This window comes from Adiantum capillus-veneris, chromosome 28, assembly GCF_014529385.1.
Source record: "Adiantum capillus-veneris isolate H3 chromosome 28, ASM1452938v2, whole genome shotgun sequence".
Lineage (NCBI taxonomy): Eukaryota > Viridiplantae > Streptophyta > Polypodiopsida > Polypodiales > Pteridaceae > Adiantum > Adiantum capillus-veneris.
The window spans coordinates 48634897-48660336 of NC_140958.1; the positions used below are offsets into that span (position 1 = coordinate 48634897).

Here is a 25440-nt window from a genome sequence, read left to right on the forward strand (position 1 = left end):
ACCCGGTTGGTGTGGGCTTGGTGGTATGGGACACTAGCGCTTGTGGTAGAGGCTGGGCCGTCAATTGCAAGCTCCCAAAATCGAGGGTGAGCCCGTATTGGCTCTATGGCTGGGAGGTGAGCCTGACGTCCGCTCTCTACGCTTGTTATGCGTTAGTATAGCTTGTGTTATATCATGTGAGCAAGATGGATCCGACAAGGAACTAACATTCATGTCTATACCACCAAGCCCACACCAAGCGGGCATGTGGGTAGAGTTTCCAAGGGCCTGGAGATCATAGTTATACACAATGGCCATTTTCAAGTCCCCGTTCCCATCCCAATTTCCCGTTCCGGATCCCCGTTCCGTGTTTCAAACGTGAGTATCCGAAACAAGGAATGGCATTTCATGCATGTTGCCCTTCCCTGTTCTCCGTTCCGGGTAACTATGTTGGAGATGGCTCACAAATTAGCCCAAGGTCCTATTTATAGGATTCCTTAAACACCCTAACCATAGGGCCATGTTCACACTTGGTCGGTCGGACATAGCTCAAGTGCCCATCTTGATGTCTAGGGATGTAGCATGATGCATCGCTGGTGTTCCATTTGGGCACAAAGGGCAGCCCTCAACCTCGGTCTTCCATTACTAGTTTCACCAATGAATACACCCCCTCCAGCAACTCACAAGTCATCCACTAGTGCCAAGGGCAGACCTACCTCTTTGCTCTTCGATATTGATGAGTAGCTGACCTACAGCAAATCAAGGTACCAGAGCAGGCGTTGTTACAAAGAGAAAAGCCTACAACAGAGGATATCTTGAAGAATACCTTCCAGTAAGTGTTACTCTATGACGTGCTTAGGCTAGATGTAGCTTTTCAAGGTGACGCACTTGCACTTATACAATCTTTGTACCCAGGTGCAGATCCTAGTGGCGGGTACCACCCTGTGCAGCCATCAAAGTTTAACATGATCTCCTATCCCGTTGCTCCCCTCACTGATTACAAGAGCCCTCGTCTCTCTGTGTCTATTCTTGGGTGCCATTTCTCAAGTGTGATAGTTAATGGTGGATATGCATCAACGCGATGCTTGAGTTCACTATGCTGGTATTAAGTCTCTAGCCTACCTAATGTTACATTCTCGTACAATCCAAGCGAGAAATCAATAGCAACACATGAATAGAAACTACAAATAACTGAACTTTAATAGAAAAAGAAAAGGAAAGTCAACACGAAACAACGGAGTTCCATTCCCAGTGCATTGGCCCCAAAGATTGGTGGCCCTTCCAGTATTTCTTCATTATTGCTTCGCAAAGGTACAACTCCCCGAGGGTCCAGCTCTCTCCGAGACTCTCCATCCAGATACTCTCTGAAGAGCGGCCCTCAGGAGTCTTTAAACTGTGTAAGGGATGCCTAAAGCAGAGCCCCAAAAGCACTGGTCCCATGGGCTGCCCTTGTGGTGAACCCTATCTCGCGGCCCTCTCATTAGCACCCTCTGCATATTGCTTATCATATCATTCATGCACTTGAGCATGTCTTCTATGCCATCCATAGGAGCTGCCATAGTAGGTTCTACTTGTGTCGGTACGGTAGATGTGGTTTTGCTCACTTTGTGTGTCCTTAATAGTGCTTTCTTCATTGATGATCTCTCAGTTATCCCCCACTTCTATAGCATCTAGAATGCATGCTTCTAGGGTGGTATGCTTCTTTACCTACTTTAGAGGCACCTACCCTAGATCAGTGGGATATAGTTGATGATAGCCACCTAGAATCACTATTTCAATGTTGTATATAAACCACTTGTATTGCATCTTTCATTATCAATAGTAAATTCAGTCCTGGAGTATTCTCTCCTGCCCTTTGTCTCTAGCTTTGCCATTAGAGTCATGTCTCTCTTTTAGTTAGTGTTAATGTTAAGTTGATTAGTTTCGACACAATAGTGGGTGAAGTATTACTAGTCCACTGACCTTGACTGTAGAGAGAAGAGAAGAGAAGAGAGTTTAATGGACTGTAGTAGAGTATATCCCAATGCTTATATGCATGCAATCTGCACCATCTACCACGCAGATAAGAACCAGCCAATACATGGGTGACGTGTGTGTGTCCGAGTATTGCTTGGGAAGAAACAATGGTTGACCTCCCACCCCATGAGTATTCTCACTACCCTTAAAATGGATAATTCATCACCTTGCAAATGAGAGAGCAAGACAATACCTCTGCTTTAATGTATGTTCAACTGGGTGAATGTAAGAATCCAAATGCATCACATAAACCTCAAGCCTTTTCCAATTATGGTTGAAGAAAAACAAGACAATGAATACATGAAAGAGGAGAGAAAACATGCACACCTTAACTGCTGCATTTCTTAAACGGCCACTCATCCGTCTGGCAATACTGCCCAGCTGTCGAAATGAGGGTGCCTGAAATGATTGTTGACGAGGACTCTTACGAGGACTTTTATGAGGACTCAGTATGGTGAATCTGTGGGGTTGAGCCTCTATGTTCTCAAGGTCCCTCTTCAGCTGATTATAATCACAAAATGCATGCTTCCACTCTGGCACTAGCTGGCTCTCCATTCTCTCAGCGAAGTTCACCATGTTTTGCCACTGAATAAATGCTAGCTAGGAATCCTGGTTCTTGTCCAGTTGTCCTGTTGAGACGGTGATCTCTTTCCTTTCAAAACTCTGCCAGTCATATTGAGGAAATAGTCAGCACTATGCTTATTGTTACTGTCAATCAACATCAATCAATAACCCTTTTGACAAGTTGCATGTTAGTGTAGTATCAGATTTTCCGACTGTGTAGCATAAAGATTTAGTTATTGACAGGAGCACGAAGGTTGACCTCTTCACACACATTTACAGGCATCATGCACGTCACATTTGCAGGCATCATAAAGATTCAGTTATTGGCAGGAGCACGAAGGTCTGCCTTTTTACATGCATTTTCAGGCACCATGCACACATTTGGTATTGCATGTTAACATATATGTGAGATTTTTGGCATCAAATTGAAGGTTTAATTCACATGACACAGGAAAAAAAAATTGTGTCTCGACGAAAACCTATGTTGCATGCTAGCCATATTGATCTTGTTTACTAGGGATTGAAGCAGGACCTACAAAGCATTCCTACCAGACAATCCTAGGGTTTCACAGGAATGCAACATTCACTGGAAGCCTCCTGTTGTGAGGCTTCGGGTTAATGTCATGGCACTTTGCATATAGTTACAATTTTTGGGATGATGATAAGCATTTGTAAAGTTAAGACTTTGCTTGCCATGCATGACCATGGCATCTGTAGCTTGTTCAGGATGGGCTTTGACATGATGGCCTAAGCTTGCATTACCACCTGCTTTGCTATGTAATTGTGTCAAGTTTTCAACCCGGTGCCACATTCAAGCTCTGAAACAGGTTGATTGTTAGCTTTGTTCTTGCATTTTCTGTACTTTGTCGGGCAGCAAAATAGAGTTCTGGTAGTCTTGACTCTTGGATGGGCAATTCGTAAATCCCTTCCTGTTTAGACCTCTGTTCAGACATGTGGGTCTTCTGGATGGCAAAATAGACAAGTTATGTGTGTGTGTGTGTGTGGTTTTTTTTTTTTGGGGGGCGGGGGGGGGGGGGGGGGCCTCAAAGAGAGGAAAACCCACCAAAAAGATACCCAAATTGATTTATTTATTTTTAAGTGTCTCGGAGGTTTTAGATATATGACTGCTATAGACACAGACAGACACACACACCGGCTAGTTATACAGAAACACTCACACCTCTCTCGCGTGTATAGGTGCTTTGGAGAGGCCGTCCTTCAAGATCACAGGAGAGGAGAAATGAGTTACACGCATGAAATAGAATGGTCTTGCCTCTTCAGCTTCACAAGTCACCGAAGAGGACCGTCGACGTCAGTAACGTCGTCGTCCCTGTTGTTGGAGATGTGTGCAAGGCAGCTGCATGCAGAGAAAGCAGGAACAAAGGAATATGAGCAAATGAAGAGCTTAATGGCAGAAAAAAAGGCAAGTAATTCTGCACGTTAGGCGGCTCTTGGGTTCTTAACTTCTTTGTTGTTTGAAGGGCGGGGAAGTAGTGAAGACAGCTGCGGCTGTGTGTGAGAGAGGGAGAGAGAGAGAGAGAGAGCCCTCTACTAGCTGTGCAAGACAGAAGTTTTCGCACGTGCGCACAAGCCCAGAGGCCAAGGAGTCGGAGTCAGGACTAGGCTACGTTGGCTGCGCTGCTGGAACCTTGAGGAAAATATTCAAAATTATTTTCAAAGTTCAGGTGGAGACACGTTGGTTGAACAGTCCGACAGTTTACGGACCTGTAAATTTTCCCCCTTTATGGCCTGCACTGGGGTTTCTCTAGGCTTTTGAGTTTAGCCTTTATGTAGCAGATTTTGACAAGTGTAAAGAGCTCCTTCCCTCATATTATGTTAGTTTAGACATTGTGTTAGTTTACATATGTTAGTTTAGATTAGACACTTTAAATAGTCAATTTACTTGTAATTTTTTTAAGGGCCTATTTACATGCTATCAAAAATGGTTCATTTCTGACCTCCAGTGGCAAAGTGGTGTGGCCACACGCAGGGACATTATTTTGAAGTTGTGATGTGAAGTAGTGGCATTTATGCTACTTTTTGAGCTCCCATATGGTATTCCCTAAGTTTGAGGTGGTATTAAACACCTAAAATGTGTTTTTCATAATATCGAAGTTGGTATTTAATTTTCCAAGCATGACCACCATTATCGAGGCGTGACCACCATTATAGAGGGCCACTACCAACCATTCAAAGCCACTAAACTTCATAGAAATGGGCCATTTTTGGCAGCGTGTAAACATGTCCTAAAAAGAGGAACTCCACAAAGGAGGGGGTAAGAGGTAAAAAGTGATTGACAAGACATTTGATGTGACTGCAATCCACACACACACGTAAAATGGAAAGGGGCTAACTTTTGCAAATAGTGGAGGGAGGACGGGTAAACTCGAAAACTGCTACCCCTCTTCATGTATTGCTCCTCTAAGGCTTACGGTGGATTCCTACGGGAGGGGGTGAAACCTCAGCCCGCTGTTGTCATCAAACGAAGATTGAAAGGCGCAACTCTATCGAAATCAGAAGAGTTAGAAAACAAATTGGCTACCCTCTTCTCGTCTCGTTAAAGAACTCCTTCGCACTGATAGGAGTTTGTGTACGCAATAAAAGAGATGACAATTGGCAAGGGTTCTACCCCCATCGTGCGGATGCGCCCTTATACAGCTTTACATTCCGTAGAGTAAAAGCTAAAGGTGACTAACTTGGGCAAGTTGGATATTTGTCAATTTTGCTTAACACAAATTTTCGCAAAGATTATTGTGGGCAAGAAGATTATTGTGGGCAACAGAGCTGACGCGAAGCTCCTTCTACAACGAACACCTATTCAGGAAAATAAACTGATGCAACCATCGTGATGCATTTTTTGAATACTGCATGTAACAAAATCAAAGTATTTAGTGAGGACCCAACCAAGGAGTAACTTAGAGAAGTCACTACTAACAATGGCTCAATCTCTATCCTACTAAATGGGAATTAGATGCGTCACGACACACGATTTTGCTGGCCAATACTTGTGCACGTTTTCATTTATTATAGTTTGAAGACTCCTTTTTACAAACTCCATTACCTTAAAATGTACACAAAAGTTTACACATCGAGGGGGATAAAAAAACTCTACACGACCACCATTATCTCCCATAGGTTCTTTAATGAAGCCCTTGTGGTGGGATCCAAGAGGAGGGGGGACTCTGACACGAAACACAAGGTAATCATAGCCCCCCAATAAACTCGAGCATCGAAAGGAATTTGAGCAAGGGTGTAGTTTACTTATGTTTTCAACAAACATGAACCGGGTGTGATTGTTAGGGTGTTAGACTCCCAGCGGCGGACAAATTGGCGTGTTTTTTGCAGTGCTTTGGTCAAAGCTTTGTGTTGTTTTCCACCAGATGCAAAGGAAAGACAAGATGTTGACTTAATTCGCAAGGAGTTTGCTAGTCAAGGTCTATTGGAGAAAGGTGTCGTTCTTGGCGATGATTTGATTGATGTGTGTGTGTGTGTCTGTGTGTGTGTGTGTGTGTGTGTGTGTGTGAGAGAGAGAGAGAGAGAGAGAATAATTGTTATGATACCTCATAACAATTACCTACCTCGTACCAATTAGAAAGGTTAACATGCCACTTCTCCAATTGAGACAAGGTCTTTGAGGAGGGATCTATGATCAAAATTAAGCATTGTGAATCGAGGCCAACCATGACTATCAGATCATGTTCGTAAATAGAGGACGAATTGAGGGGTAGTTCTCACCCTCAGTTTTCCTTCACCATCAAGCAATCCAGGTTGAGCGCGATCCACCCTCGTTACCTTTCTCTCATATGATTACCACTTTTATATAAGGGTACCCCCACACAAAGAGGGGATATCCCTCTTAAAACAATTACCTCCTCTCTCTCCTCTCGAATAACTTTACTCCAAAGAGATAAAGTTAACAAAACCACACACCCCCCCCCCCCCCTTCTTGCGTGTGTGAGAGATTTTCAATTACATCAATCAACTCATGCATTGTATTACAATTGCCCCTCTCGTGTGGGGGACGCCTAAATTTGTCTAGCATGACTAAAAAATCCAAAATTAATCTTCACTTTAGAGAATGAAAATCCACCAAAATAATGTAACAACAGCAGCAAGCAGCAAACAAGAAGATGTTTGCGTTATTGCCAATAAAAAAGGGTTCTCTTTAGCCACACATAGTCATCCAAGAAAGAATGTGTGGGAGACTTGTCACAACATCACCACTCTTTAGACAAATTTAAACAAAGGATATAATAATTGAAGAAGAGTTGAAATCTTGGACTTTTAAAAAAGGAAACTCGAAGACTTCAGCAGTTATGAGGCTATGCTTAGAATTTCATTTCACCCTTATGAGTCACTAGCTCGAGTGACCCGCTATCGACAGGTCTCGTTTACTCTTATCATCATTACATGTGTGTGTGTGTGTATCTTTATACATCTCTCCATGACACACATACACACACGATAAACACTTTCATTAATAACCTACGGATACTTGTTTATCCATGCTCAAATTTTGGTTAGTCTCACTCCATCTTCGATGCGTGAGAGAGAGAGAGAGAGAGAGAGAGAGAGAGTTAATGGGTAAATCTTCTCTTTTGGTTATTTGTGTCAATACAAACATTTGATTCAAATTATCTTTTGCTCCTTACATAGATCTTTGAGGTTCCTTAGCATTACTTCTACTACATTAAACCTTTTTTTGCTTCTTTTTTTTCTCCTTCCCTCTTTTGTCTTTAGAGAGAGAGAGAGAGATTACACAAAAACACATCACTAAAAAAAAATATGTCAATCAAAACAAGTAAAAGGGTCGAAGTGGCTTTTTAAAAAATAAGAAAGTGTTAAAGTCATTAAGGTTGAGTATAACTGGAATTGGTGTTTGGCAAAGGATTGCCTCAGCTTAGACTTGAGTTGGTTGAAATCGAGACTAGCCGATTGCAAACCATGGTAAAGGGAAGAAAAACGATGAAATATGTGAAAAAATATTGTAAATTTATGCTAATATTTTGGTTCTCTTCTTTCTGATGAGGAGGACATTCGATCGACAGCTACTTAATAAAAGAGACTTTCTCGAATATTGATTAGAATTAATTTATAGAATATAAGAAAAGTTAAGCCACGTGAGGCTGTGAAATGTCAAATAAAAAGAAATAATCAGAGTGTGTGTGTGTGTGTGTGTGTGTGTGTGTGTGTGTGTGTGTGTAGAATTTACTAGAATTATGCAAGGTGAGGCTTCACTTTAACATTCTAACCTGTCAGGATGTGAAATGGATGGTGAAATAAAAAGATCCTTGTACTATTTTAAAGGTGAAATAAATGGTAAAATAAAAAGATTCATGTATTATTTTAAAGTTGAAATAACATTTAAGGTATGTCTTAATCATCACTGGAAACATTGAAAGTATGCCTTACCCAACACTCCTTAAGGCTTCTTTTAGAAAGCCAAAAAGTTTTCGTTCTAGGTCTTGAAAATTTCAAAGTTACACTATTGCCAAAAAGGGGGGAGAGAGAGAGAGAGAGAGAGAGAGAGAGAGAGAGATTACAGAAAAACACATCCCTAAAGAGAGATATTTTGAACAAAAAAAGTTTTTGTTCTAAATCTTGAAAATTTCAAAGTTATAGTATTGTCAAAAAGGCTCTGGAATATATCTACATAACACTCTTAGTCGTGTTATTTTAACAGGATCAAGATATTTAGTTGAAGCTTGACACACTTCTCTTAAATCTATCTTTTGAACCCAACTCAAGTAAATCTTGTAATGACAAATCAGCTTAAGCTCTTGCTTTAAGAGCATGAGCCTAAGATTGGGAAAGAAATAAGGATCAAACAACCTAATGTAAATTGTGTCCAACTTTATTTCAAGGCTCATCAGAGTGCTTCATAACTGATGGCACTTACATCCTTGGGGTCTTTTGAAACTATTCATGGCATAAAGAACCATACCTTCTCATGTTCGAATGAGTGTGTATGTATGGTAGATTGGTTATGTTAATTGTCACCCGAATAGCATATCTAGAGTTCGAGCCCTATCTTTAGATAGATCTTTCCTAAAACGCTCAACACCTCTTTCTTTTTGGTGGATAAGGAGATCTTTTAAGATCCTTATTAGGGAAAAAACTATACTCATGTAAACCATAAAAGACTGGTAGCTTGGATATTTGAGTACCCTTTTGAAGAAAATATTGAGTTTAAGGCCCGTAGGATAGATGCGCAAGGTCTCTTGGGATTGCTTTTGAGTATCATGCCTTGATTTTCAAGACTCATCAAAGATCTTTAAAGTCTAATGAAACTGCTTTAGGCATTTACATCAAGTGTGAGGCCTCTGAACACCATTTCTATGACATTGAAATCTACTCTTCTTATACTTTTTCGTAAATACTGATCGAGCACATCTTTTGAGATGCTTATCTATGTGTATAGAATCTGGAATTGTGTGTGCTATGGGTTTGCTCTTATTGGCCATTTCGCCCTTTTAAGGATTAAGGAAGTAAATATATCATTTGAATTTATTTTCATTTCTCTCTCTCTCTCTCTCTCTCTCTCTCTCTCTCTCTCTCTCTCTCTTTTTCTTTGTGCTCACAAATGGTTATAACCTCATGGCCTCATAGGTCAAATTCATTCTCTCTCTCTCTCTCTCTCTCTCTCTCTCTCTCTCTCTCTCTCTCTCTCTTTGTGCTCACAAATGATTATAACCTCATGGCCTCATAGGTCAAATTCAATTTATTTCTCTCTCTACCTCTCTCTCTCTCTCTCTCTCTCTCTCTCTCTCTCTCTCTCTCCTTCCTCTTTTTTGGTCTCATAGGTAATTTTAGCCTTGGAAGACTTTAATACAACATTTCATCTCTCTCTCTCTCTCTCTCTCTCTCTCTCTCTCTCTCTCTCTCTCTCTCTCATTTTTTTAATTTCTTTGGTTTTTTTTGTTTTTTCACACACTTTATCTCTATATTTTTTGAATTAGTTTTTAATAATTGAAACATTAAAATTCAAATTTAAATTTATCTCTCTCTATTAGCGGGTTGTCGCGACGGACGTCTGCAGCATAGCTTTCTGCCACTAACATAATGTCAATACTTAGAGAAAGTGACTCGGATGGGGCACGGAGACTCTATGAGATCGTCAATCTCACGAAGTGAACCTTAATAAGCAAACACAACAACTCTACAAGCAAACCAACACTCAATGATCAAGGAAATTTGCATATGTCCTTTTTCGAAGCTCTAGGTCATCACGCCATTTCGGCACTCGAACGGACTCAAAATGCAAGGAAACTTTAGGAGGAGGTCTAGGACACCTAGGGGCACTATCCTAGCAAGTCTGATCGCAATCCAACAAGGTACCAAAATCACGATCCATCATGAAAAAGGTCGTAAAAGCTGCAATAGAACTATCCAGAACTGTCGTTCTAAGGTCAAAGAACACTCTCCTATGGTCAAAACGACCAAAACAGCGATTTAAGCACTCAAATCTGCAATTATAGCTCACAGACACGTAGTCGCAAACCACAGCAAAACTGACAATGCTTACACTTAAATTAAAGAGCAAAGAGAGAGGAACACAATGCAACTTTCGGATTTGAAAACTGATTACCTATTCATTAGTTGCGTCAATTACAAGGTTGGAGCAGCTCGTAGCTTGAGCGTACGTTTTTTGAGCTCCCTTCTTCTTCTAAAGATAAGCCTCTTTCACATTAAGGTTATTGACCTTTATACCTAGGGCATTCTAAATGGCCAGTGGCCGGCTCATACGGACCTTTACAAATGTCATGACATAATTACAACTGAGGGAATTGATCCACTACTCTCGAATCAGGATTTACACGGAGTATTACTACACTAGCTCAGAAAACTAATAGAGTACAAATGTGGTGTCCGGCTACGTGTCCGACCAATTAGGTGCCCATTTGATCCGTCCTCAAACATTCGCCCCTTCCTAATTCGTGTCGTCCCTTGACACGACCTTGTGCAGTCTTGTCATAGAGTTGTCTTCAGCTTTGTCATCAAGTTTGGTCTTCAGCTTAGGAAGTGCGTTGTCGTTGATGACGCTCCCCCCTTCCTTGAGTGATGTATATCTGCCGTGAAGAGTTCTTTTGATGTTTCTGTCTTTGTCATTGACTTGCAATACTTCACTAGCTTCAGCACTATGGAACTCCGTATGTTTTGTTGTTGCGAGCTTTTGTGATGAAGTTACCATTGTTTGTCTGTTATCTTTGTATGACATTCTTTGTCTTTCCATTGATCGTTGAATCTTTTTCTTCAAGGTTGGTCTTTAGCTTTGGAAGAGCTTTGGTGTTTCCCCCCTTCCTTGAGTGATTCATATCTGCCATGTTGATACGTGACTTGATCTTTGATTATCGAGGCAACTTTTCTTCTTGTTGTTCATTCGCCTCTTTGTTGCCAATCGTAACCGCCGTAAAGGTGGATGTTGATGTATCTAAGCTTGTAGAACTGATCCTCTTTGTTGCATGGACTTTATGATGGATTTTCTTTCAAGGTCCACTGCAATTTGAGTTTTCCACAATAGGTAGCCAATGTTGAAGCACTGTGTGAGCTACGTATGGTTGTTGTGGATAGCTCGCTTGCTGAAATTTTCATCGATTGTCGTTGTAGGCCATTCTTTGACTTTCCATTGTTGGATGGATCTTTGTTGTCGCCCTTGAATATAAAAGATGCTCTTGATAAGCATATGGAGACCTATTGTTTTTTTCTCCAAGTCGTTGTCAATTGATTTGGGTAGCCATTTCCGTATTGTTGATGTAGAAGAAATATATACAAGAAGGCGATGATGAGGGTTTCTAGATTAGGGTCTTAAAACGTGGATGACCAAAAGAAAAAACCCAGAAAAAAAGTACCTTTGGTATACGATCTTATTGGAGTTGAGCATTTGGATTTGAAGTACTTGTCATGCAAGGTGAGTGCTTGGAAGAACAAAGGAAGAGTGCCTAATGCAAGTGCCAATTATGAGACATTCTATATGCTTATGAGAATTTTTCAAACAAAAGCATGTAGTGTAAGAGATGGAGTTGATGGGTGCTTTAAGGAACAAATGTAGCACATGTGACATCAAAGGACGTCTCAATAGCTTCCATGTTTCCAAGAAGGGTTTTCGATGTAGAAGCTTCTCCACTCATACCTCACTGTGTTGAATGCGTGAGTGTCTTTTGGATCTCCTTCTGCACTTCCACTATACTACAATGACTTTGACTCTTATGCTCACCTATACCAGCATGAGCGACACAACGTAATTATACTCAACTCTTCCAGCTTGAGCAGTACCTAGAATAACTAAGACGCTTAGACCACAAAGAATATTACATGAAGGTTTGGGACTAACGCCTTGCTCATTTAGTGGCTTAGTTGCCCGACTTTGACTTTTATGCCATGTATTTTTAATGGCGACTTAGACTTACCTGTTCAAGGCCAGAAACCCAATTCCATAAGTTCTGGAAATTTAGGTCTCTTCCATTGTGTTGGTCTTTGGATGCCACCATTTTTTTGAGTAGGTTGGCATGCTTTGGCTCCTCTTGACTTGCTTGTCGAGTGACTGATGTAGCCATTGCTTTATCTTGCATGAGAAGCGATTGAATCTGTATGTGGGTTCTTTGAGACTGAGTTTCGACAAGCAATTTTGGAACCCATCTTGTCTTTGGTCCTTGTGTGACCGTCTTTTGTATTGTATCTTCTTTTATAATTTGATGGACACTAGGCTTCGGCATCCATATTTGATGATTTCCTTTGTAGAAGCCTTGACTTTGGAGTTGATGACGAGGTATCCATCTAGAGATTGTAGCAGCCTTGGTTGCAATTGGCTTCTGTTGGCTGTTGGTTATCATTGTTTGCCTTTGGGTAGAACCTTGTGCTGCATGATTTCTCTTAGCTGTCCCAGATTGAGCTACACTAGTTGGTAACCATATTTGTGTGTTACCTTCATAAAATCCTTGTGCTTCGAGTAGATTAACTGGAATCATTCGTTGATTCGCCTGTTTGTGTTGGGTATCTTCGTTGAAGCTTGATTTCGGTACCCAAATTTTTTGTGTTGCCCGCTTGGAAGGTCTTTTCGTTCGCCTTTTGTTGGTGTTCTTTCGCTTGCCTGAGTATTTTGTATTCCGTTGATAGCACGTCTTGTTCCTTGTAGAAATTGTTGGTTGAGGTGGATAGGTCCAGGCTGTTACTTTAGGCTTTTTGGTCCAGACATTAGTGTTTCCTTGCAAGTAGCCCTGAGCAGTGATTGACTCATTTGATGCTACCCACCCTATCACCTTTTGTTGATGTTGAACTTGTGCTTCATGTATCCAAACTGGGTCTTTGACTTTGATGTTATCTTTGGATACCAACACTTGGTTGACATTATTTGGCTTCTTCCTAATGCTTTGATGTGATGGAAACTTTGTCTTGGTTTCCATTGCATTGTCGATGGTTTGGCTCTTGATGTAGAGGCTTCGCGGGAAGTTTGATGGAATCTCGTTGAAGGTAAAGTCGTCTTGCGAGGTTGATATACTTCAGTGTTTACTTTTCAAAATTGGACTTGGGGATATGTTTTCGTGTGTAAGCACTACTAATCTGGAAAGATTCAGGTCAAGTTGTCACTATGGGTACATGGATCACGATCCATGTTTGGAGCCCAAATTAACTTTTTTTGGTACCATCAAATTTAGCATGATTAGGAGGTCCTATGGTATCAAAGTTTTTGAAAATGGACCTCTGGATTGAAAGTTAGGTCAGTTCTGGCACTTGCACAGAGTACTTTGCTGTTCAGGACTTTTGACTTGGTTTTTGGTATCTAAATTCACTTTTGAAAAGACCACTAGACTCCTTGTGATGGGCTCTAGCTATGGTGCAAATATGATATCAGTCCGTGACAAAGGAACATGGATCGCGATCCATGTACCTATGTGTCAGATTGCACTGAAACTTGGCACACAGCTTGTCCTTGGTCTTCTGATTCATGCTATATGGTTTTTGTATGATTTGGACTTGTTTAGGTCAGGCAAAAGTCAATTCACAGATCTGTTTTAGAGTTTTCACCTTGAACAATTTATGGAACTTTTGATGACTTTTTTGGAATTTTTTGACAAAACTCCTTTGGAGACTTTTGTTCACAATGGTCTCTGGTACAGGCTTGAAAATATTTTTGTCCAAAAATTTCTCAGAGGTACATGGATCGCGATCCATGTTCCACCACTTTTGGATCTGAATTTTTTGTGTGGTGATAGCTTGTGATGTTTGTAGCCTGCTCCACAAATCTTTTTGAATTGAATCAGTTCTGCCCAACCAAAACTAACTTCTATAGTCTGTTATGGCAGTTTAGAGAATGTTTCGTTTTTGGCTCTTTGGACCACTTTTCACAATTTTTTTGCATTTGGTCCTTTTGGGAAAATTGTTTGTCTATGTGTCAGCTATCCACTGCTCAAATCTCACCCAAAAAAAAAATTCAAAAATTTTTCATGAGGTACATGGATCGCGATCCAGGTTTGACCACATTTTGACATGAAACTTGGTCAGCTTGTAGTCCATCTTATGGTGACACTATTCCCCAAATCTTTTTGAATTTGGATAACTTTTTCCTAGTCAAAAGTGAGTTTTTGTGTTTGCCCTACGGTTTTTGACTAGTTTCTGTATTTGGCTATATTGACCAACTTTTTTCAATTTTTTGACATGGTCCCTTTTGGCAAAGTTGTTTCAAATGATATCAGGAATGTACTTGTAAAATATTAGCCCCAAATGCCAAAAAGGTACATGGATCGCGATCCATGTTTGACATCATTTTTTAAAGAATTTTGTTTTGTTGGTTCTTTATGCCCTGTAGAATCCAAATCTCACCTCTTTTTGACTTTGGATCCCAAAATCTCAAGATTTACTTAATTTTGTGCATGTAATGCCTGTTTTACTATTTTTTCCCTATCAGCCAATTCTGAAGTGATTTTGAGTTTTTCTTTCAAGCAAACTTGATCAGAGCAGTTTTCCACTGATGCTCACTGTAACTGGTCACTTTTCATCAAAAATGGTTTTTTGGGGTACATGGATCGCGATTCATGTTCCTCCACAGATTTCTTGCCAAACTTTCCAGATTGATTCTAGAGAGTATGTTGATGAACTTGATCCACAAATTTTTGAATTTGGATCACTTTTGAGGTCTCTACCATCAAATTTTCAGAATTTCAAAGTTATGGTCATTTTGGCCAAAATATGGTTTTCACCCTTTTTACCCTCAATCTTTTAGCCCAAATTTGATGGTGGTAGTTTCTACTTACCCTACTCCTAAGTAGTGAAATGAAACATGAAACAAAAACAAACGAAACGGTACAAAATAAAGTCGTAACGGAAAATGCTACAGCACTTTGAAAGCATAGAGAAAATTGAACAATGAAATACTTTTGGCTATCTCACTCACAACCCTCTTTACTTCTCAAGAATAGATCTAGCAAGTCCTCGACTTCTAAACTCTACCAAGCACTAAACCCCGTGTCTAGGTGCTTCACTACTAAAGTGTAAATAGAATGGAGAGACAAATATTTAGAAAAAGAATGCTCTAAATACGCACTAGGTCAATCACCATCTAAGGATCATATCCCCGACAGCGGCGCCAATGTTAGCGAGTCATCGCGACGAACGTCTGCAGCATAGCTTTCTAGCACTAACATAATGTCAATACTGAGGGAAAGTGACTCGGATGGGGCACGGAGACTCTATGAGATCGTCAATCTCACGAAGTGAACCTTAACAAGAAAACATACTAGCTCAACAAGCAAACCAACACTCAATGATTAGGGAAATTTGCATGTGTCCTTTCTCACAGCTCTAGGTCATCACGCCATTTCGGCACTCGAACGGACTCGAAATGCAATGAAACTTTAGGAGGAGGTCTAGGACACCTAGGGACACTATCCTAGAAAGTCTGGTCGCAATCCAACAAGGTACCAAAATCACGATCCATCATGAAAAAGGTCTTGATAACTGCAAAGAACTATCCAGAATTGTCGTCCTACGGTCTAAGAATGTTCTCCTATGGTCAAAACGATTAAAAATAACAATTTAAGCACTCAGATCTGCAATTATAGCTCACACACGTTCGCGTAGTCGCGAACCACAGCAAAACTGACAATGCTTACACTTAAATTAAAGAGCAAAGAGAGAGGAACACAATGCAACTTTTGGATTTGAAAACGGATTACCCATTCATTAGTTGCGTCGATTACAAATTGGAGCAGCTCGTAGCTTGAGCGTACGTTTTGAGCTCCCACTTCTTCTAAAGATAAGCCTCTTCCACATTAAGGTAATTGACCTTTATACCTAGGGCATTCTAAATGGCCAGTGGCTGGCTCATACGGACCTTTACAAATGTCATGACATAATTACAACTCAGGGAATTGATCCACTACTCTAGAATCAGGATATACACAGAGTATTACTACACTAGCTTGGAAAACTAATAGAGTACAAATGTGCTGTCCGGCTACGTGTCGGACCAATTGGGTGCCCGTTTGATCCGTCCTCAAACAAACTCTCTCTCTCTCTCTCATAATTTTTTTAATTTTCTTTGGTGTGATTTGTGCGAGCATGAAAAACTAGGTTTCTCACAACTGCCAATGCGCTCTGACTGTCAGTGTAGATAGTGTTGGCAGTGTCCTGTCCAACACCCAAATCAGCCATAAGTGCGTCTGAGCCATACACACTCAATCGTAGATGTGAAGACTGCCCTGTACTCAGCCTCACAACTCGAAGTGGCCACAATAGGTTGCATCTTGCTCAACCATGATATACATGAACTGCTAAGCATGAAACAAAAACCACTTGTGGACACTCCCGTGTCAAAATAACCAGCCCAATCTGAGTCCGAAAAAGCATGTAAGTCTAGCGGCAATGATCCCCCCTTGGGATAAAACAAGCCAAGATGTAAAGTGCCACTAAGGTAGCGGAAAATCCTCTTGATAGCCTGCCAATGCTTAGACCCTGGGCTATGCATAAATATGATGATCTGTGAGACTGCAAACTGAATATCTGGCCTCGTGTTGCATACATAAATGAGGCAGCCAACAACAGTTTGGTAAAGAGTGACATCAGCAGGATCGCCAGCATCATGTAGACTCAACTTCAAACCTGTTTCCATGGGAGTGGCAATAGGTTTGCAATCCTCAAGTCCAAACTTACATAGCAAGGTCTCTATGTAACTTTTCTGACACAATGCAATACCACCATCACACTGCTTAAACTGTATGCCCAAATAATGATGCAAAAACCCCAAATCTTTCATCTTGAAAGTAGCATTCAAATCAGCCTTAAATTCAGCAATATGTCTCTCATTTGTGCCAGTGATCAACAAATCATCGACATAAAGAACCACAATGAGAAGTACATCACCCTCATGCTTTACATACAATGTGCTTTCTGTTGGACTGTTACGAAAGCCTCGTTTGACCAAATGAGTGTCAACTTTCTCATACCAAGCACGAGGAGATTGCTTCAACCCATACAAAGCCTTCTTACATCTGCACACTTTGTCCTCTTGTCCTTTTACGACAAAACCGCGAGGTTGCGTTACATAAACTTCCACAAATATGTCACCATTCAAGAAAGCAATAACAATGTCTGATTGATGTACATCCCAACCAAAATGAGTTGCCAATGCACATAGAAAACGCACAGTAGTCATACGAGAAGTGGGAGCAGAGCAAAAGTCTCTTCATAATCTATGCCTTTTTGCTGTGCATAACCCTTTGCAACAAGTCGAGCCTTATGGCAATTGATCTCACCATCCGGCTTGCGTTTCAACTTGTAAACCAACTTCGTACCAATGGCCTTTTTTCCAGGAGGCAAATCACATAAAGTCCATGTGTCATTTTCTATAAGTGCATCATATTCTAATTGCATGGCAACCATCCAATTTTTTGAATTCTGTGCTTCATCAAAAGACAGAGGCTCCTCAACATCATGTCAGCTAGATACAGCCAAAGCATAACAATCTGATGCATAAGATGCATGGCAAGAGCCTGAACGAGTACGGCTAGACAAAGGTGCATCCAATTTACTGTCACGCAAAGTGTGCACCAGTCATTTTGGCATACCTCTAGCCTGCTCATTTTCAGCCCTTTCCTCATCAAGTACATCATGTACATCTGCATCAGTAATAGGCTAATCTGTAACATTTTCAGAAACCTCCATACGCTGTACATTTGCCTCATTGGAACTTACATTCGTATTTCCACCACTAAAAAGAGGCAACAAAGTGTCATAAATGTCTTGTGAACTTACATTACTGTCTCTAGTACATGACAGTAAGGGCTGAACAGAATCTTCCACAAACACTACAAGAGGCTATTCATATTAGCGACGCTCACATAGCGACGCTCAAAAAAAAAATTCCCGGCGTCACTATGAGCGTCGCAAATTTACAAAGAAATTTGCGACGCTCATAGCGACGCCGGCTGGGCTAAAAAAATAACCGAGCGCGCCCAAAAACTCAGATCTCAGATCTGAGTTTTTCGGCGCCCTCAAGCAAGGAGCAGGTAACGCTCTCCCTCACTCTCTCTCTCTCTCTCTCTCTCTCTCTCTCTCTCTCTCTTTTTCTTCTCCACACACACACACACACATACACACACGAGGAGAGGAAGGAGAGCCAGGTATGCTCCTTCCCTCTCCTCATTCTCATGTTCCCTTCCCCTCTTTCTCTCTCCCTCTCTCTCTCTCTCACACACACACATAGTGTTTTTGAGAGAGAGAGAGAGAGAGAGAGAGAGAGAGTACAAACAAAAAAAAAAACGCACACACACATACATAAACAAAGAATGCACACACACATTGAGAGAGGAAAAGAGAGAGAGAGCATGCATAAACAAAAAACGCACGCATTGAGAGAGGAAAAGAGAGAGAGAACATGCATAAACAAAAAACTCACACATTGAGAGAGGAAAAGAGAGAGAAAACATGCATACGATCCAAAAAAACGCACACACATTGAGAGAGAAAGAGAGAGAAACTAATTTAACGTCGTAGGAAACTAATTAAAATTAAAAGACCTAAAGATCTAGCCGATGAGGAGTTGAACTCAAGACCTATTATTCAAGAGGGAAATGGCATAATCAATCTATCATACTTGGCATGGGTGATAGAAAGGTTATACCATTTATCTCTTTTTATTGGCACACACATCCACACACGCGCACACACACAAGAAGAAGAGAGTTATAACGTCGTAGGAAACTATCTTAAAAGACGTTAAAGATTAGGTTATATGTAGACTTACATTAAATTAGATTTAGGTTTATTTTTAACTAGATTTACGTTATATTAGATTAGATTTAGGTCTCCATAGACTGCGATGCCTGCATGAAGCGGGTGAAGAAAGCCCTAAATGAAATATAGGGTATTGCTGCCTTCACTCATGGTGGGCTCCGTCGATCCAAAAGTACTGGTGAAATGTCTTCAGAAGATAGGGAAGAAGGTGGATCTTCAGGGCGGCAAGAGTCACTACATCCCCGACACAATGACCATCTAGACAACCTCTAGTCATTCAACAACAACTTCAAAGTTAGTAACAAGAGCAAGAACGGTCGAAAGGGCCAATTGCTGTCGTCAAATGTGGATGGAAATGAGGCAGCGTCACCGCCGGAAGTTAACTCTCACATCTTTAGTGATGAGAATGCCAACTCTTGCCGAGTTATGTGAAAAATTATGTGTTAAATCAATTTTAAGGTTCTTATAATCCCTGTTAGTTTAGTTCTTTGTTTTTAATATAACATAATTTACGTTAGATTTAGATTTATGTTATATTAGATTAGACTTAGGTTTATTTAGGTTTACCCACACACACACACACACACACACACAAGAAGAAGAGAGTTTTAACGTCGTAGGAAACTATCCCAAAAGACGTTAAAGATTAGGTTAGATGTAGACTTACGTTAAATTAGATTTAGGTTTATTTTTAGTTAGATTTACGTTTATTTAGATTTACGCTTATTTACGTTAGATCGAGTCCACGCAAGAATTACTTACGGTTTAGGGTTTAGAGTTAGACGAACAGTGAAAAGATCTACTGTGAAAAGATGTTAAGATGCTGTGAAGTGCTACAGCTAGAGAAGAGGCAAAGGGGTTTTGTCCACTACATGCAGTATCATGTAGACGTGGGTGTGTAGATTTTTTGTACCCACAAATATAGGTATTGACCAATAAAGACGATATTATAACCCGGTGGTTCTGATCTCCGTGCACCTCTAGACCGAGGTGTGCGGGGATTGGACATGACTAGAGAATGTGAGGTAGCGAGAGAGAGAGAGAGAGAGAGAGAGAGAGAGAGAGAGAGAGAGAGAGAGAGAGAGAGAGAGAGAGAGAGAGAGAGAGAGAGAGATAAGACGAAGAATGCCAATAGAATATTAAATTTGTTGTCCAGGTTATAAGTTTTTTATCCTCATTATGAGTAGTGACGAGGATGTGGGACCGTCCAACCGAAACACCTATCTCTCAACGAGGGTCTTATGTCCTTGTAATCAATGCAAGCATGCTGTGCGACGGACAAAACGTGTTTCTTTGCAGCACGTTCGCGAATTTGGCGAGTTCGATCCATCTATTATAGATCGAGTTGTTGCCAATTATAACTCGTCGGACTCTGACGCTGGCCAACAAGCAGCAATCTTGCAACCCAATAGACGTGTTCACAGGCGCTTTGGTCAAGCAGCATATGTGAGGCCACAAGATGTAGCCTCTGACAGCTCGGGGGATGATCATGCAGAGCACAATCCCAACGAGGCAATGTTTGAGCCCGATTTTTACACGACTGTATCATATTTTTATGTTGTGTAGATTGTTGTAAGAGCACATACTACCAGCTGACAATGTGATGCCAGATTCCCGAGATGAAGCAAGAAAGATTTTGCGAAACTTGGGGATGGATTACAATTCTATCCACGCTTGTCCTAATGACTGCATTCTTTTCAGAGGGGAATACATAGACATGGAGAAGTGTCCGAAATGTGATTCCGAAAGATATCGAGTAGATCTCCACGGGACAAAAATTCCACAAAAGGTTTTGCGACATTTCCCTCTGCTTCCTCGCATCAAGCATTTCTTCGAATGTAAGTCCATGGCCGCCCTAGCATCATGGCATGAGGAGAATAAATCTTCGGATGGTGTGCTACGAATTCCTGCAGATTGCGTAGCGTGGAAACATATAGATGGAACATGGTCGGATTTTGCTAGGGAAGCTCGAAATTTGCGCTTAGGCCTGGCTATGGATGGCGTAAATCCATTTGGTCAAAGATCAACATCTTACAGTGTATGGCCCGTTGTCATCGCCAACTACAACATTCCCCCGTGGTTGACTACGAAGAAGGGGCACCTATGGCTAAGCTTGATTGTGCCAGGGCGATATAAAGTGGGGAATATGGATGTGTATCTTCGTCCACTATTGGAAGAGCTACAACAATTGTGGATTGGCATAGAGGTGGTGGATATGAGCCGACACACAGAACGACGGAATGCTTTGATCAGAGGCATTCTAATGTGGACCATGCATGACTATCCCGGGCTAACAGAATGCTCAGGTGATCTATTGACACTCCTCACTCAGACACTGTAAATCTTGTTTTTTCCCATAGTTGATCTATTATCATGTGTATACATGCAGGGCTTCAAACAAGCGGATACAGAGCATGTGTCACATGTGGAACTAGATTGAATGCACGTAGGGCACCCTCACTGAAGAAGCAAATCTACGAAGGTCATCAAGCGTATCTTCCAGAGAATCATGTGTTACGCGACGGCTTTTTGGGAAGAGAGCCACCAAGGATGTCTGCACAAGCATGGTTAGAGCAGAAGGAGATGTGCGATGACGGATTGCCTCCAGTGATGAAGAGACTATCTCTATGGTACGAGTTACCATACTGGCCCCGACTCATGATCAATCACTTGCTCGATCCAATGCACATATTCAAGAATGTGGGTAATCTACTATGGGACCATCTGACCGGCAAGAAAGATACTTCCGTCATGTGCAATCTCGGTGTTGAGAAGAAGATGACGGAAGATCTAGAGGCTAAAATCAACCGATTTTGCATGCTTCACAATCCAGTGATGCAAAAGTGGATTTCACAATATGAGGATGCAAAGCAAGAGCGACAAAGGGCACGAATCGAGTGGAGACGGGGAAGACGACCACCGATGCACTATCCAGCGGTTCTGGAGAGCCTACCAACCTTCATGAGCTTAAGATGGTTGCACAACCAATTGAAAAGCGCACAACAATGCGGTGACGAAGTGACTGAGGAAGAGTGGGAGTACTCTCGGGGTTGCGCGACCAAGGTAAGTTTGCAATGTACGACTAGCAAGTGACTTTATTTATAACGTTTGAACGGCCACTCATAATCTTTGTTCGTTGTAGTATAAGTCATACACAGCAGCATGGTGTAAAGGTCGACATTTTAGGGTGGAACGAATTGACAAAAAGCGTTTTACTCAAGATTGTGGAATCATGGCAAAATTTGAACAGTCTAGTTGATGACGTTCCTCTGATGCAGATCCTGTGGTGGCGGAACTCACTTACTTCGGCACGTTGCAAGAGATTTTGAGGATCGATTACAGAGGATTTTTTGTCGACTTGTTCGACGTGCAATGGTTCAAGATAATCATGGAGGGTCGCAACGCTACTGTGCGTAGAGGAGAGTCTGGTTTTCTTGAGGTGGATTCTACTAAGAAATGGACTGACCTAAGAGACACTTTCGTACTACCCGAGCATTGTGAACAAGTAAGTATGTAAATAGTTAACATCCCCCTTTTACAAGTTATGTGCTTGAAAGCTCTCATGTAAGTTATGTGGCTCTGGCAGGTAATATTTCATCCTACAAAGTCTACATCAAACTGGTGGTACGTCATAGAGGTAACCCCTCGTAGTGCAAGGACGTATGAAGGCTACCATGTGCCAATCACAACGACATCAATGGAGGAGATCAGAGAAGATGCTCAATCAGAAGCCGCTGCGGTGGTGCCAGACGAGCATCAAGATGCTAGTACTCTATATGGGGTGCATGCAGAGGAGCTACAAAATGAAACAGAGGATATGTGTTTAAACGGAGAGCTCTATATAGATATAGGAAGTTATGCTGAGTTATGCGAGGATGAGAGAGAGATCTCTTAAAGCCACAAATATTGTATTTGAACAATTTTTCTCCGTGTTGTAAAAGCTCTGGCTCTCTAAGTACCTTCCATGGTGTATAACGCTCTTTTCTACTCGCGCTCACATCTTTTGATTGAAAATTCTGAGTTTTCGACTTGCCTCTTCTATCACTCAATTCATTGCGTCATTGTATTTATATGTGTCATTACGTCATTGTATTTAATGGTCTTTGCGTCATTGTCTACTCTATTCATTCAATATTAAGTTTAAATATTCGTGTGTTTAATGCAGGTATGGATGATGACGAGTTTCTTTCTTCTTTGTCACCGCAGCAGAGACAGTGGTACGTGGAGCGTCATCGCTCTGGCGCATCATCGCGCGTTCCTACTCCATCCACATCTCCCTCTCTTTCGGAGCATTCGGCGCGCTCCGAAGCTTCGGCGTCGACGAGACGAGCTTCACACTCGTCTAGACACCGGCGCTCTAGTGGTGGCGGTGGCGGTTGTTGTGGGGATTCCGCCACCGATGCCTCCACACCGCCTCGTGTTCGACGAGGCTCTTTACCCTCCCCTTCTTTGCCCGCCCCCATACGAGCCACAACATCGCCATCTACACCAGGTTTTGCACGGCTGACTGTTCCTAGAAGCTACACACCTCTACCTACTCCGCCAGGAGCCACCCCACTCGACACTCCTCGCTTCGGGGCCCAGACGCCGGTGGAGACACCTGACGTCCGTACCCCCATCGACACGCCGCTAGAGACCCCTACCGGGACACCCAGGTTCATGCGTCACCGGCCAGAGGGCTTGTCTTACTCCATCGACTTCAGCGGCGGCATCATCATGGATGATGACGGCAAGAAGGTGATCTCGCGCATGCGTGGTCTTTGCTCTCAGCTGTTTAGACACTACATACTAAACAAATGGAGTGAAGTACCAAGTGATTTAAAAAACAGAGTCATCAGCATACTTCATGATGAGTTTCCCGTTCCAACACGGGATCAGCGCTTCAATGAAGACCTGATGAAGATTCGAATGCGCGAATCCTGCAAACACAAGCGTTCCAAAGTGCAAAAAGCAATCAAGAATGGGTGGAACAGGCCAGATTGGCTGGCCAAAGAAGATTGGAAGAATGCAAAGAAAGCAGCGCGCGAGAATCCCGACAAGTGGAAGCAACAAAAGGATGCAGCCAGAGCGCGAGTAGAGGCAGGGAGCTCGCACCACTTGGGGAGCGGTGGATGGACATCATTTGAGGCCGATTTTGTAAGTGTTTTCACATTGCTCTTTATGTTCGATAGTTTAGGGTTTATGAGTTTTTTAATTCTAACATAATGAAATCTTTGTATGTTTTGACAGTGGTCGATGACAGGACGTGATCCCACACCGTACGAGCGCGAGTACGAAGGCAGGAAGGGCTTAAACGCCCTGATGGACATTCTCAGTTCTCGCGGCGGCATGGTTAGTATTAGGGTTTACTCTTTTTTATTTTTTGTATTGTTTTATAAATGTCGTTATATGTTTATACTTACTGAAAGCTGTCTTATTGTATTTTTTTGCAGAATCCGACAGATACGCCGCTTGGACGCGATGAGACGTCTGACTAGACGACGTCAGTTTAGCCGTAGCTAGATAGCATTAGTTTAGGGTTTCTCATAGCTTATGTATCATGAGATGGATTTTATACGTCTTTTTGAACCATGTATATTATTACATTTGTCACCGCAGTTCCTTTTCCCAATCAATTCTTTATGCCTATGATGTTGTACAATTGTCATTATTACATTTGCCAATCAATTCATTTTGCCTATGATGTGTACAATTGTCAATTTTGCAAACAATGCGTCTTTTGGGTGACTATTTTGGGTCTATTATCTACCCTTGCACTTTTTTTAAAAATTGAATCAAGTACAATATGGTTGATGGGTGGCAGGGCATCACCAAAAAAAAATTCTCTCGGGCGTCGCTATAACCGTCGCTATTTATGGCTCTGTAGCGTCGCTATGAGCGTCGCTATAGTTTTCAGTGTAAACGTCGCTATAACGGTCGCTATGAGCGTCTCTATATTGCGACGCATATAGCGACGCTCTCGTAGCGACGGTTTTAGCGACACTGGGGGTTATAAAAACCCAGTGTATTTCCGTCGCTAACAGCGTCACAAGAGCACACAACCTCTTGTAGTGAAACACTACATCCCGTGAAACCAGAATACGCTTTGTTTGCGGATGATATAGTCTGTAACCTTTGCTTTCAGTACTATAACCAACAAAAATACATTTGACAGCCTTATCATCCAATTTTCTGCGCTGTGTTTGTGGCACCAAAGCATATGCCAAACAACCAAAAACACGCATGTGCTCAATAGAAGGCTTTCTATCATGCCATGCCAACAGACTGCAAAGCTTTTGTAGGACACCTGTTAAGTACATAAGTGGCACACATGATGGCCTCAAGCCAAAAAGAATGCGTCAAAGCTTGACTTTTGACCATACATCGTGCCATTTCCGTCAGTGACCTGTTTTTCCTCTTAGCAACACCATTTTGCTGAGGTGTATAAGGAACTGTACATTGGTGTTTTATCCCACGACTAGCCAGAAATTCATTGAATTCATGAGATATATACTCCCCCCCTCGATTGGAACGAAGGGTGCCCATAGTACATTTCGAGACATTTTCAGCCATAGCTAGAAATTGTTTGAAGCACATAAAAACTTCGGACTTTGCTTTAAGCGGAAATACCCATGCATGCCTGGAGTAATCATCAATGAAAGTCATAAAGTAAAG

At 41.7% G+C, this 25440-nt stretch overlaps 1 protein-coding gene across 7 annotated transcripts in view; it reads right to left on the reverse strand.

Annotated features, from left to right (window-relative positions):
* The window catches only part of LOC147420409 (phosphate transporter PHO1-like), a 106915-nt gene extending 102740 nt beyond the window's left edge, over positions 1-4175 (reverse strand). Inside the window, exons 1-3 of one of the 7 annotated variants that reach the window (XM_086504171.1) lie at positions 4024-4162; positions 3833-3916; positions 2323-2658 (exon numbers count right to left, since the gene is read on the reverse strand). In XM_086504171.1, the coding sequence (XP_086360297.1) occupies positions 2323-2571 (249 nt within the window). In that variant the 5' untranslated portion in view covers positions 2572-2658; positions 3833-3916; positions 4024-4162. Of the gene's footprint in view, positions 1-2322; positions 2659-3324; positions 3495-3739 lie in introns of those variants that run through there. The other 6 variants (XM_086504168.1, XM_086504169.1, XM_086504170.1 and 3 more) reach the window with 6 other exon arrangements.
* Positions 4176-25440: the final 21265 nt, after the last annotated feature.